A 15294-nucleotide genomic window follows, 5' to 3' on the forward strand; every position below is an offset into this window, starting at 1 on the left:
AATAAGAAAGGCAACCCTAAGCATACAGATCAGCCCTGCCAAAATCATTCTTCATCCATCCAAGGAGTTAGGGAAAGAGGAGAAACACCCTATGTTCCCTCCCAGCAGTCAGAAATATTTTTGGGTGGGGAGAACTGCATCAGTAGGGAAATGACATGTGGCAATGATTCAGTATCATTACTAAAGAGCACTCAAAATCACTACGCTCACCAATAAATCACTATGGTGCCTTGAGTATTCCATCATTTAACAAGCGTTTCTTTCTTATGAGAGGCAGAGAAGGGGAATAATCCCGTTTTTATAACGGAGGTTGCTGCTTTATGTCAAACAGTACAAACAGGTTTGTTCCTTACTCTGAAACGGCAAACGGCATCTGGTGAAGGACAGTGGCTTTGGTAGAAGCAGACTTGGCATGGTCTAGCTTTACAGCAGCTTGAGTCAGTGGCTGTGACATGACATTGGTCACTTGCAGCTAGAAAGAGAAAAAGTGATTAGTAGGAGTGAGATCCACATTTCTGGGAAGGCTACCCAACCAGCGAGCTAATTCTTGGAAGATGGAGAAGCATCTAAAGACAACTCACTTGTAGGAATCCCCTGCCCTCTACTACTATTCCCCATGATTTGACGGCCAAACATGTCAAGTTTGAAACACATCATCCTCAGTCTACCAAGTTCCTTATGATGCCTTCATATAGGGATGAGAAATACTATTAATTCTCCTAATAAAAGCAATTATGCCGAGCACTGTGGTGCTTTTTGTGGTAGTGTCTCTGCTTAGTCCCCAGTACACAGGGATCCATAAGACTCAATTCCTAAATCCACATTCAATGTCTATGTGAAATAAGTCTGCACTTGAGCCCTGGTGCCAGAAGTGAAAGGCGTTATCCAACGCACTCAGCCATCCCATCCCTGCAATACTGCAGACTGAGCCAAGATTATGGACAAATTCAGATCTAGGAGCTCACCCTGAGGATGGGTTGATGATGAGACACGGCTGCTGGCCCATCAGGGACAACGATGACGGGCAAGTGGTAGCGGTTCTGGGATAAAGAGCCTGCAGCACAAGCCACGCTGAAGGCCTCAGAGACTGTCTCAAAGTTCTTCTTGCTAAAAATTGCATTCATCAACTGGATTATCTGATCCTGAAACAAAGAGGAACCAATCATGTGTTAGCCAAACGGGGGGGGGGGGGGGGGGAAGGAAGGAGAGCGAGGGCCACTTTCCCCAACATTTGAAAAGGGCCTAGCCTAACAAAGTGCTAAAAACCTTCTTGTGCAGGAACAGAAGCCTTGACTAATACTCCAGTGATTTTACCTTAGAGCTCTCTGCAGATATGACTGGCAAAATAGTCTCATTCAAATACAAATACAGTACCCAACAGCCACAAGATTTATGTTTCTTTTCTTTTAAATTCATTTTGTTTAAACTATTATTAGGTCAGCCCTGTAACAATGGAAGGTTAGTTACCTGTTCTTCGACTGGGTTGAACCTTAGGATTCTTGTTCTTGGGTCTAGAGTTCCCAGCACAAGACAGGAGGGTGAAGCCCAAATTAATACAGAATCTTTAGAATTCCTGTTTGTTTCCAACTATAAGACTACCCCTTGATGTAAGCACAGGCATTGGGGCCAGCTTCGGGTATGAAAATGGCATGGTACTCAAAGCCAATAAGAGGCCTGTATACACACCTCATATCCCAGAGAGTCCGTCCAATATCTGAGGAACGGATACAGTTCATTTATCATTACAAAACCAGACCAAAACCACCCACCACAGTCACCTTCTAAACAATCTCCTTTTAGTTTTCTCAAATGCATTTAAAGTTCCTCTAGTTGCTCAGTTTCCACTGTGTTCATATCTACTGATGTCTCATTTTTCCCCGTGTTTGCATCTACTGATGCTCAATGGACAAGAGACCCCAACTGAAGGCACCCAGATGGAAGCATCAGATCCTCTATTTCGTGCCAATCTCACAAAATGCTCTTCAACAGAAGAGAGCATCTTGCGGGATCAGGGACTTAATCATCAACAGATACACTGGTTTAACACCATGAAAACTGTAAGGGGAGTTGTTTTAAATATTATAAACTGGCTAAACTTTAAAATAACTCGGGCAGCTTTCTGAAGAGAAGGTATTTTCCCCATTCAGTTAAAAAGTCATCCAACAAAAGAGCTCCTGACAGTCTGATTTAGAATCAACGCTAAACAATTTTCTCTAATTGGACCAATTTATTTTTTTCTGTCTTGGGACTTTGACAGTCTGAAATGTGCGACTGTGTTCACCAGAACCTTTGTGTCAAAAGCGACATCCAAATTACTGCTTGGCAGCAACATGGAAAACGGCCAAGAATGAACTCCGATTCCGTACACAGGCTTCATTCTCAACCCCCTCCATTGCTGCTATTACCTGAATGATGCACCAAGTGGCTCAGCCTAGCTTCTTTATTCAGGTCCTTACACAAAACAGGTTATAACGGTACACTGAGGTTCAGTGAATTTTACCCTAAAAGATGCTAAGGAAATGATCCTGTAGAGGGCTCGCAATAATGATTTCTATTAGGGCTGTCGATTAATTGCAGTTAATTCACGTGATTAACTCAAAAAAATTAATTGTGATTAATCGCACTGTTAAACAATAGAATCCCAATTGAAATGTATTAAATATTTTTTTTATGTTTTTCTACATTTTTCAAATATTGAGACTTCAATTACAATACAGAATACAAAATGTAGTGCTCACTTTATATTATTATTTTTGATTACAAATATTTGCACTGTAAAAATGATAAACAAAAGAAATAGTTTTTTCAATTCACCTCATACAAGTACTGTAGTACAATCTCTATTGCGAAAGTGCAACTTATAAATGTAGATTTTTTGTTTTGTTACATAACTGCACTGAAAAACAAAACAGTGTAAAACTTTAGAACCTATAAGTCCTTGCTATGGGTCAATTTCTGCTCTCAGTTATACGTGCTGCTTACACCTTTTAAAGCTCTCCGGATACAATAATTAATGTTCTTTCACAAGTGTTTTTTTACCAGCTACTACACCTTCTGGATCATAGGATCTGTTACATACCTCCTTCATCGCTGGCTCTGTACCCACATGGTCTGACAGGCCGTAAGTAGCAGCAACAAATAATGCAGTAGTCTCGAGTCCTTCTTCAAACTGCAGATATACCCCACCTAGGTCATCCAAGCGGGCAACAAGGTCCTGGCAGCAACGAGTGAGAAAAATTGTATGAAAGGTAAAGACAAGTACCACTGACAGCAGAACTACTCAGATTAATTCCATCTATTAGGCATACATTCATGGAGTATTTGTATTGGGATCACTATAAGAATTTTCTCTACTGTAATCTGAACAACTTTTAAAGCTATGAAAATAGCCAAAACACAAGGCCTGGTAGTAATGAGGGACTTTAACTACCCAGACATCTGTTGGAAAACTAGTAGAGCAAAATAAAAAATGTCCAGTAAGTTCTCGGAATGTACTGAGGAGAACTTTTCATTTCTGAAGGCAGAGGAAGTAACTAGAGGGACAGTCATTTTAGACATGATTGTGACTAACCAGGAGGAACTGGTTGCAAATCCGAAGGTTGAAGGTATTTTGGGTGAAAGCGATCATGAAATGAGATTTCAAGATTCTAAGAAAAGGAAGGAGTGAGAGCAGGAGAACAAGGCCAAAGCAGACTTTAAACTCAGAACTGGTAGGTAAGGTCCCCTGGGAAGAAAATCTAATGGAAAGGAGAGCTGACAGTTTCTCAAAGAGACAATATTAAAAGGCACAACAGCAAACTATCTCAATGAGAAGAAAAGACAGAAATGGTAAGAGGTCAATATGGCTCCATTAGAAGCTCTTTCATAACCTGAATATTAAAAGGATTCCTACAGAAAAACTGAAACATGGACAAATTGCTAAGGGTGAACATAAAAGAGTAGCACAAACATCTAGGGACAAAATTAGAAAGGCTAAGATATAAAAGGGACATAAAAGGCAAGAAGAAGAGGTTCTTTAAATACATTAGGAACAAAAAGAAAGACAAAGGGAAGTGTGGGTCCTCTACTTAGCAGGGAAGGAGAGCTAATAATGAACACTATCAAGTAGTCATTTAATGCCTATTTTGCATCACTTTTCACTAAAAGGTTAACTGTGGCTCAACATAATTACTATTAACAACAAAGGGGAAGGAACACAAGCCAAAATAGGGTTAAAGAATATTTAGATAAGTTAGATGTATTCAAGTTGGCAGGGCCTGATGACACTCATCCTTGGGTACTTAAGGAAGTAGCTGAAACAATCTCAGAATGATTGCAATTCTCTTTGAGAACTCATGGTCGACAGGTGAGATCCCTGGGGACTGGAGAAAGACGAACATAGTTCCTCTCTTTAAAAGGGGGAACAAAGAGGACCCAAAGAATTACAGGTCAGTCAGACTAACTCTGATACCTGAAAAGACACTGGAACAAATTATTATAAGCAGTAGACAGGATACATCTTGATTTTTGTAAGGCTTTTGACACAGTCCCACATGACATTCTCATAAGCATACTAGGGAAATATTGTCTAGATTAAATAGCTATAAAGTGAGTCACAACTGGTTGAAAGACCATAAGCAAAATGGTGTTTTGCAGGGGTCAGCTTTTCATTAATGACTTGGCTGATGGGAGTGGAGAGCACACTTATAAAATCTGCACATGACACTAAGCTGGGAGAAGTTGCAAGCACTTTGGAGGACAGGACTAGAATTCAAAACAATGTTGACAAACTGGAAAGCTGGTCTGAAATCAACAAGATAAAATTAAATAAAGACAAGTGCAAAGTACTACACTTAGGAAAGAAAAATCAAATGCACAACTACAAAATGAGGAATAACTGGCTAGGTGATAGTACTGCTGAAAAGGATCTGGGGGGTTACAGTGGATCACAAATTGAATATGAGCCAACAATGTAATGCAGTTGCAAAAAAGGCTAATATCATTCTGGGTTGTATTAACAGGAGTGTCATATGTAAGACATGGGAGGTATTTGTACAGCTCTATTTGGCATTGGTGAGGCCTCAGCTGGAGCACTGTGACCAATTCTGGGCACTGTACTATAAGAAAGAGGTGGACAAATTGGAGAGTGCAGAAGAGAGCAACAAATGTGATAAGTTTAGAAAACCTATGAGGTAATGTTAAAAAACAGGGCATGTTTAGTCTTGAGAAAAGAAGACTGAGTGGGGGCTTGATAACAGTCTTCAAATATGTTAAGGGCTGTTAGAAACAGCACAGTGATCAATTGTTCTCCATGTCTACTGAAGGTAGTATAAGTAATAATGGGCTTAATCCGCAGCAAAGGAGATTTAGGTTAGATACGAGGAAAAACTTTCTTATTATAGGGATAGGTAAGCAGTGGAATAGGTGTCCAAAGCAGACTGGGAAATCCCCGACATTGGAGGTTTTTAAAGAAAAGTTAGAGAAATACCTGTCAGGGATGGTCTAATATACTTGGTCCTGCTTCAACATAGGGAGCTGGACCAGATGATGTCTTTAGATTACATTATTATGACTCTGTGAAAATACTCTAGTATCATTATTATGACTCTGTGAAAAATACTCTAGTATCATTGTCTTGGGAAAAAACAGAAGTAGTAAATAAAGACATTAATTGGCTTGAACCACCGCTAGTAATTTTCTGGGTTTAATGTGAATTGAAGATCCCCTTTGTTAGATCTAGAGTCCACATACTTGTTCAATCTTATTCACAGGGAAGAATTCTGCTTTGAAAGGAGTTTTCCAACAAACTCCAACACTGCAGAGAAGGGAGGGAGTTAGCCAATGCTGCATTCTAAAACAATCTTTCAGAGCTGCGGATTTCTAAAGACCGCCTCAGCAATTTAAGAGTAAAGCAAGTTCCTACCTCTATCTCCTCCACAATGCCACTCAGGTCTGCCTGCTGGGACAAGTAGGATGCCGTCTGTAACGCCTGAATGGTTCTGGAACAATGAAAATCAAAGCAGGGATGAGCAAGTAGTGTGTGATTTTGCCAGTTTAAAAGCGTAACAATTTTAAAACCAAAGCAACTGAAATGGAAAACAGAGGCAGTTAGTACATTCTGTCAGTTGATTTGTGGAGGTGGGGAGTTCTCAGGGGGCAACAGAAACCTGAAGAGGTACACGGGAAACTGAATATTTAATTTCAGCTATGTCAAGTAAAGGGACGCTATTGAGTTAAGGAAAATGCATGTATACAAAAAAAATAGTGCACTTGCATTACTGATAAAACCGTAAGTCAAATTTTTTGCATTTTAGTGCTTAAGGATTTCCAGAGACGATAAGAATCCAGAATTCCCATTGACTCTGATAGCAGTTGTGCCTGCCCAACACTTGTGAAAAGGAGAACACTCCTATAAGTCCCCAAATATGGATTTGGAGCCTGACATTAGGAATTTACATTTGAAAGTCTGGGCCCTAGATTATTCAAAGTAAATTACAGTGTTATAAATGGATCACTCTCAGGGTACAACAGTTTTCACAACTCCCTCTTCCCTTTAAAAAGATGGATGTTCAGGTCTCTAGTTTCTTGCAACTGCTTATCTGTACTACACAAAATTACTTAGCATATTTTTCAAAATGAGCAGAAACTTGTTTAGTTGGGTGTGGGGAAAGGAATAGATGTAATTACAAGCAAAGTATACAACAATTAGGTCAAGACTCTCAATCAAATGTACTATTCTGACAGGATGTTTAATAGTAAATGTCCATTCTGGTCATGATCTACAAGTCTGTTCACTGGCAAAGTAAGTGCTTATTGCATATAGGATATGGTTTTCTTGAGTACATCTCCTGCCTAATAAGCAAACTAGAAAACTGATTGACATGAGTGTCACAAGCAAACAAATTGAATTCAAGTTACAATACTAGCAGGAAAGAGCTTCTTATTTAGAGCCTCAGTTGGATGCTCAAAACAGAGAAATTGCTCTTGTGGAGCACACCTTGTGAGATAAAACTGCCAAATGACTGCCAATCAGTGCAGGTAACTTCAGAGGTCTGAGTCAACAGGCCCAATACTACAATCTGCTGATGGGCTCAGCTCCTGTTGTCTTTCAGTGGGAGTTGAGGGTCTTAGCACCTATAAAGCTTCCTCTCTTCTTCCAAACAGCTCCATTCTCTTTCCAAGCTCATCGACTCGAATAAAGCTATTAAAAAATTCTTAGGATGCTAAATATCATGATGCTTGTGCCACCAGACAAAGGATTCCCCCCCCACCAAATTAGATTGCTCTTGACCTGTGAGCAATGGATTGAGGCAGAACACAAGCCAGATTCTCCAGAGATCAAAACAAATGAACTTTTACTTTCTAAAAAAGCCAGTCAGTTTCTTCCAAGGTCATTGTTCTTAAACTAAAATGAAAATACTAAAACCTGAAGGTGAACAATTAAGGGAAGAGAGCATATTTTCACCTGCTCATTTACAAGCATTTTATTCTCCCAAGCAGTAGACACTGGAGTGGATAGAAGTCACCGCTGGAAATGCAGTGTCTAATTCACTAAATCTGCATTATAAAAAAACCCCATACATGTGCAAGTGGCCTTCACTTCCAAAAACCATCTTTACAAAGGATGAATATGCAGCTGAGTGAATGTTTTTTTTTTTTTTTTTTTTTTGCAAAACTTACGCCAGGACATTCTCTTCCTTGCTAAGACGAGACGTGAGGGCACTAAGTGCTTCCTGGGATGCTAGAGGAAGGCCAAAGCCACTCAGGGCTCCGACGGCATGGAAGATCTGGTTGACTGAGGAATCCTCGCTGACAGCTGCAAGCAGCAGCTCTCCGGTCTCATTTGAAATGGCAACCTGAGACGAACACACAGAAAATGTAAGACCACGTTTAAATGAATCTGTCCTTAAGAATGAAAGGGTGCTCAACATTTGACCTAAGAACGGGCAGAATCTGGTAGGGGAAAAAGGTCCTCTGTCATTTGCTATCTTTTAGGTTAAATAATAAAAAAAACCTTATTTGTATTGCAGTGGCACCTAGGAGCCCCAGTCACAGACCAGGCCCCATTGTGGTAGGTGCTGTACACAGAACAAAAATATGATCCTTGTCCCTAAGAGCTTATAAAGTATAATATGACCAGTTTTAGTGAGTCCTACCAGAAAGATAGTGGCTCCTTCTTTTTTGGCTATACAATAACTCACCAAGAGGGGCCCAAACAACATGAGGACCACCCCCACCCCAAAAGAGGCTGGCTCTGCCTCAGATACCATATCAGCTATCTGTTCATGCATGCAATTTGCTTGGTCCAGGCATTAGGGGTGGAGGGTGAGGCAGTAACCCTCACAACCCTGAGATCCTCTGACATCAGGAATGATATGGAGGGGAATTTGTGTTGATAAAAGGGGGCGACTGTCCAGGGGCAGAAAGGATATCTGCAGGATGACCAGCAGTGTTGCCACGTGGCATAAGGATACAGAGTAACTGGATGGTGAGGGAGGGCTGTATAGCCATGGGGGTAGCTATATACTCAGGTTTGGGTTGTATGTGAATTTTGAACATATTAAGGAACATTTTGTAACAAGATACATACATAACTTAGCAATCAAGTGGTCTTATGCAAGCATGTATGTTGTGACAGTCTTTAATTATACGACCACATACTGCTTTTCTACAGGGTCCACTGCTGCATTCAGTACACAGGACGGACGCACAAGGGGGCAGAATTAAGGTTGCACGGGTCACTCTAAATCTGGCATTTTCTAACTTTAGAGGTTGCAAAATCAAGCAGTCAATGTTATTTTAATGTAGTTTTTGTAAGTACAAATTATAAGGGCCTCAAAGCTGTGCCCCTGCCTGAAAATGCTGATAGTGCTGAGGTACAAAAAAAAAAAGGCCATATTGCTCTCTGCCTCATTAAAACTCAAGGTGAGGTGAAAAAGGTAAATTTTTGTCCAAATGTTCAAAATTGTTCAGGATCAAAATACTTGTTTATATATCAACTTCTACTTCCCCCTACTGTTAGTATGCTGCAAGGTGGCTATGTTTTTGTTATATTTTATATGTATGGTTTATTAAATGGCTTGGGATCCTCTAAGAAAAGGTGATTTTATATCATAGTCTTTATCCTAGAGCAGTGGTTCTCAAACTAGGACTGCCGCTTGTTCAGGGAAAGCCCCTTATGGGAGGGATGGTTTGTTTACCTGCCAAGTCTGCAGGTTCAGCCGATCGCGGCTCCCACTGGCCGTGGTTCATCGCTCCAGGCCAATGGGGGCTGCAGGAAGCGGCGCGGGCCAAGGGATGTGCCGGCTGCCCTTTCTGCAGCCCCCATTGGCCTGTAGTGGCGAACTGCAGCTAGTGGGAGCCGCAATTGGCCGAACCTGCAGACATGGCAGGTAAACAAACTGGCCAGTCCTGCCAGGGGCTTTCCCTGAACAAGCGGCAGCCCTAGTTTGAGAACCACTGCCCTAGAGGATCCCAAAGTACTTTGTAAACGTAAGATAAAACACAACCACTTTACAGCATGCTAACATAAGGTGAAGAAGTCGTTTTGGCCAAGAACAAAAGCAAATATTGAAATGACTATAATTTAGGGGCTTGAACTCACCTCACATCCAGACAGAGCCTGACTGGCTTGTGCAGCATAGAAAAGGGAATCGACACTGTTGGGATCCACGTTAGACTTGATGAAGTTACATGCAGCCTGTGCAGAAAGAGAAGTCAATTTATGATTTGAGTCACGCCTGTTGCCATTAAACATGGAGTTCAGTTACATTCTAAGAAGACCTTAAATACTCTTTGCAAGGGAGACAACTACACGTAATTCACTTCATTCCAGTATTGACCAAAACCCCAAAGTAGGATAACACACTCTAGAAAGCAAGATGATCAAATTATTTTCATGTTGTCTGCAATGCAAATGAATGCTGAATTAAAATTGTGTCCAATTTTACTAACCATATTGGACTTAAAATGTATTTAGCAGAGCTACTTCTTCAAGGACGGAGGAAATCCATGGGAATGGTGATTTTATTGATTAAAAAATGTGAAATGGTTAACAGATGACAAGCCAGACTTCCAAAAATAAACAGGAAGAAAATCAGCTCAACAAATACAAACTTGAAGTTAAGCAATATGGATTTTTCTCTGCACTCTATGACAAGTTTCTCACTGACAGACTAAAGGGATAAGTAGAGGTCAGATCATTACAATAAGGCACATAACTTGTAAAATAGGAGAGAGTTTTCAACCATTTGTAGATGTTATATGAATAGCTGCTCCTTGAATAACTGGAGAGCAAGTCTGTACCACAGGGTTTGGATACATTTATTCTACTGGATGAAGTTAAACAAGATGCAGTATTTTTGGGTATCAAAATATTATGAATTTGGCTAGCATTTTGTTACTACTACTTGTACAACGTTAAAATTTTTTTAGGTAAGTTCATGGAGGACATGTCCATCAATGGCTATTAGCCAAGATGGTCAGGGATGCAACCCCATGCTCTGGGTGTTCCTAAATCTGTCAGAAGCTGGGACTGGACAATTTGGGTTGGCTCATTCAACAACTGTCTTGTTCCTATTGCCTCTGAAGCGTCTGCAATCAGCCACTGTTGCAAGACCGTATACTGGCCTAGACCAGTGGTTCTCCACCAGGTGTCCAGGGCCCCCTGTGGGGCAACGAGCAGGTTTCAGGGGATCCTGAGGCTGGCATTAGACTTGTTGGGGCCCAGGGCAGAAAGCCAAAGCCCCACCGCCTGGGGCTAAAGCCCAGGGCTCTAAGCTCTGCCACCCAGGGCTGAAGCCAAAGCCTGAGCAACTTCACAGGGCCCCCTGTGGCATGGGGCCCTGTGCAACTGCCCTGCTTGCTACCCCCAACCCTGTTTTTTATATGCAGAAAAAACAGTTGTTGTGGCACAGGTGGGCTGTGGAGTTTTTATAGCATGCTGGGGGCGGGGGTTGCGGGGGCTCAAAAAGAAAAAGGTTGAGAACCCCTGGGCTAGATGGACCATTGGTGTGACCTGGTATGGCCATTCTTATCTTATTACTCTTAACCGTAGAAAAGTATAAGATCTAGAAAAAATAAGTAGAAAAGCACACATACTGGACACATATTGACAGTGTAGAAGCAAAAACTATGCTACTGCTGACAAAATGGAGAGAGTTCAAAGAACAGCAACACTATCATTAATGGGCTAGAGGAAATATTTATGAGGAAGGATTGAAACAGCTAACTATGTATAGCTTAACTAGGCGACATCTGAGTAGTGTGATGTGACATCTACACGTGTTTAAAAGATGTAAACACAAAAGATGAGGAATTACTCATAGTAGGAAAAGAGTGTAAAAATGCTAGAAGCTTAGGGCATACTGGTGATGCATGCACTAGAAATATATTTATATTACAACCAAGAATAACAGGAGAAAATTATGTGGGGTTTTTTCCACTATACCAGCTAAAATGAAGCTACTAAAAACTGGACAGGAGCACACTGCAAATTCCAACTTAACACAACTGCAAAGTGGTCATCTGATTTCAATGAAAGTGAAACGTTTTGAGTAAACCAGCATGACAAAAACCATTCTCCACAGCTGATACTTCCATGACAAAGTGAGTTGAAAGGTATTCTAATGTAGTAAAATGAATGGTCTTGTCAGTACTGACATTTTCTGAGTAGTAACTACAGTAGATTCTGCTTATTAGCAATGCCTCAGTTGTCAGCAAAATGTTGCTATTATCCAGCAGTTGCCAATAAGCAGAAGGCAGGTTTGTGAGGCTGCAGCCAGGGAAGAAAGCGCTGGGATGTGCCTCTCCTGGCTACAGCCCTGCAAAATTGCCTGTGGGCAGGACAGCAGGTGGGCTGCAGCCTGGATGCCAAGGCTTTCTATGGGGAGTAGGAGTGCTGGAGGCCCCTGAAGGCGCACGGCACCTCTCCCTATGCTCTCCGGGGGTTGGGACTCAGCATGTCCCAGCACTTTCTTCCCTGGCTGGGCACAGCGTGACGAGCACAGAGAGAGGTACCACACAGCATCAGCATTCAAGCTGCAGCTCTTCTCCCAATTACTGCCCTCATAGCCTGCACCCCTTACCTCCTGTGAGGTCCTTGTGTGCCTGCATGCCTGTTGCCAATATCCAAACCCCATTAACAATAAAGTAAATGGCATGGGACTAATTCCCAGCAAGCGTTGCTATTAACCAGAATCTGTTAATATCCGGGTTGTTATTAAGCATGATCTACTGGAGAGGAAAATGTAGTTGTGAGTTTTCTTGAATAAAATGCAGTATAGTACTATAGTATGGTAGGGGTAAAATTCACAATCAGTGTTACTGATCACAGATCAACAAAATGCTGCACTTCCTGCATTATATTTGTTTCTACAGTACAACACAATAGCTCAAGAAAACTCAGATCCTTAGCTTCAAAGAAGACCAATAATTAATATTAGTAAGTTATTTCAGGCACCATTCTAATGTTACTGCTTTTGGAAATACTTAGGGCAGCCGGAAGTACCTATCCAAGTTACTGATATGCAGAAATGCTTCCAACTGGTCTCAAAACCTAGGATTTAGCAACATATGAAAAAGATCTCCAGATAAAAAAAGGGTGAGAGGGAGAGAGGTGAATTTTTTATGACGATACAATTTATTGCAGCATCTCCTCACTTGTTCATCAGACACTTGCAGTCCCAGCTTGCTGAGTCCTACGATGGAGTAAAAAGCAGCTTCTAAATCATTGAATGGGCGGTCCAAGGAAGCTTTCAGTCTCTCCACATCACGCCTTGTGAGATAATGGGTAGGTGTCAGGGCTCGGATGCTGGCCACAAACGTTAAAGCCAAGATGAAGAGGGTGTGTGAACCTGAAAAAAGAAAGATGCTATTGAACACAGTGCATTTTGTTTCATTAACAGAAGGCATGTTTGGCATTAGTGAATAGTTAGCATTGCTGGACTAGCAGTTACTGTGGTCCACCCAACTTAAAAACACTTCAAATGGAAATACCTATTCTGGCCCATCCACTCCACAGAATTGAGCAGGAGAACTTAGTCTGAAGGCCACTTTTGGTCTAAGCTTTCACGAGTAAAAACCTCACTTCTTCAGATGAAGTGAGGTTTTTACTCACGAAAGCTTATGCCCAAATAAATCTGTTAGTCTTTAAGGTGCCACCAGACTCCTTGTTGTTTTTGTAGATACAGACTAACACGGCTACCCCCTGATACTTTTAGTCTCTCATTCTTCTGGATAGCACAGGCTGGGAGAGGTGATGCTCTCCAATCCCAAGAGGCAACCGACAGCAGCCTCTGAATAATTCTGACAGTTCTGAATAGTGACCAGTAAAACTGTTCAAGTCAGACGTGGTGACATAAGGCTTTGCAAGAATATTATAGACAAGTGAAAGATACTATTTAAGGTGCAGGACTGCTCAGGAGTCCCTTGTGAGCAGTTTACGGTGCTAAAGATTTGACTTGGTTCCTACATAACCGAAAGGGCTCCCAAGTGGGGAGAACTAGACAGAGGGCAGCTGGGGAAACTAAGTGCAGTAAAGATTTCAGTGTGGGATGCACCCCAACTGCACAATTGTGCCCTGCTGACCTTTATTTTCCACTACCAGATGGAAAATCGCCAACAGCACTACTAGAAATAGACACTGCTAGCGTAACTGTCCAATTCTGGCAGCCCTGTGGGAAAAGGCAAGGGAAAAAGGAATGACAAGGGGTGGGACGACTGCATTAAAATAGAGAACACAAGAACAGAGAAAGAGAGCCAGGTCAGGCTAACGGCTCTTGACCTAATTTTCAAAACCATCAATGGATCAAGCCCCAAGTACATTCAAGCCCCATTTCAATCTATGAGCCAGTGTGACTGCCGTGCTCCTCCGGGACAGTGCAGGTCACAAAGCCCAGGGGAAGTGTGGGGATCCGGCCATGAAATGCACTTCCAGAGGAGAACTAGCAAGGCCCGAGCCTGACCATCTGTAGGGAACCTGCGAAGCCTCCTTCTGCCAACACAATGACACAACCTACACCCGGAACCCCTCGTGTCTAGGTCAGGCAGCCCCCGGGCAACATGAAGGGAGGCCACACAAACTCCCCGGGCAGGGAGATAACGGATCCCACAAGCCCCCCCACAGCGGCCCCCTAGGGCTGGGGCACAGGGGAGCCACACGCCCCGTGCGCCGGGGCAGACCCGCCCCCCAGGGCTGCCGCGTACCGGCCCGGGATCGCGCCTCCCCAGACCGTGCGGCCCTGGCCCCACCTGAGTGGGGGGCGGGAGGGGAGCACCCCCGACAGGCGGAACCATCTCGCCCTACAGGGGGAGGCTGGCAGTGCACCCCCGCCGCTGCCCCGGGAAGGGGGGGAGGGGCTGCTCCTTACCCGGGGCCGCCATTCTGCCCCTGGCCGCCTCACCAAGGGAAGCAGAAACGTGTCTGCTTCCGCCCAGGGCGCCGGCCCGTACCACCCAGCTCCGCAGGGAGGGGGGGCGTGGAAGGGACGCGGAGGGAGTCAAACAGCAGTGGGCGCTGGTGAATTGATCCGTCTCGTCCCTGCCGAACCGGGAACAAGCACAACGCGCCCTGGGAGGTGGGTGGGGGTGGGAGCAGCGCGGAGACGATTCCAAATGATCTCCCCTCCCTAGTGAGGCCGCGTGGTTCACTCCAACCGGGTCGCTTCGGGAGAGGGGCGGGGCCCTGGCTGGGATGTGTATTTCGCTGATTGGTTGGATGCCTAGCCACTCAACTGAAGGGAGGCAGGTTTAAAGGGGCAGTAATAGGAAAAAGTTAAACTCGTGGGGAGCAATGGCTAGAGCTTTCCCTGCTGCCCGCAGGACCAGGCCTGCTGGGGATTCCTGTCCAAGGAGGATCTAGCCACGTCCCCACGCTGGGGCTGCCCATGGGGTGGGGCTCTTTGCCCCAGGCAGGGGTGCCCCACTGAGCTATAGTGGAGAATGGTGGAGGTGGCTGCTGTCCTGGGTGAAGCTGAGCCTGCAGGGGCTGCTCTCGATGCCGCAGCCAGACCCGGGCTAAAAGTCAAACTAGCCAGTGATAACAAATGGAGCTAAAGCAAAACCTCACCCTCCACAGGCTGCTGCGGTTCGCGCTGGTGTTCCCCCCAGGATAACCCCGGGGGTTAAAAGCAACAGAGGGTCCTGTGGCACCTTTGAGACTAACAGAAGTATAGGGAGCATAAGCTTTCGTGGGTAAGAACCTCACTTCTTCAGATGCATCTGAAGAAGTGAGGTTCTTACCCACGAAAGCTTATGCTCCCTATACTTCTGTTAGTCTCAAAGGTGCCACAGGACCCTCTGTTGCTTTTTACAGAT

The 15294-nt window shown here is 43.6% G+C and overlaps 1 protein-coding gene across 2 annotated transcripts in view; it reads right to left on the reverse strand.

The window, feature by feature from the left end:
* RPN2 (ribophorin II) overlaps positions 1 to 14453 on the reverse strand; it is a 32008-nt gene extending 17555 nt beyond the window's left edge. Inside the window, exons 1-8 of one of the 2 annotated variants that reach the window (XM_054045676.1) lie at positions 14349 to 14453; positions 12640 to 12833; positions 9584 to 9679; positions 7660 to 7835; positions 5903 to 5978; positions 3080 to 3214; positions 966 to 1142; positions 354 to 472 (exon numbers count right to left, since the gene is read on the reverse strand). In XM_054045676.1, coding sequence (XP_053901651.1) covers positions 354 to 472; positions 966 to 1142; positions 3080 to 3214; positions 5903 to 5978; positions 7660 to 7835; positions 9584 to 9679; positions 12640 to 12833; positions 14349 to 14361 — 986 coding nt within the window. In that variant the 5' untranslated portion in view covers positions 14362 to 14453. The remainder of the gene's footprint in view (positions 1 to 353; positions 473 to 965; positions 1143 to 3079; positions 3215 to 5902; positions 5979 to 7659; positions 7836 to 9583; positions 9680 to 12639; positions 12834 to 14348) is intronic. The other variant, XM_054045678.1, reaches the window with a different exon arrangement.
* Between the last annotated feature and the right edge of the window lie 841 nt (positions 14454 to 15294).

Source organism: Malaclemys terrapin, chromosome 12 (genome assembly GCF_027887155.1).
Source record: "Malaclemys terrapin pileata isolate rMalTer1 chromosome 12, rMalTer1.hap1, whole genome shotgun sequence".
NCBI classification, from domain to species: Eukaryota; Metazoa; Chordata; order Testudines; family Emydidae; genus Malaclemys; species Malaclemys terrapin.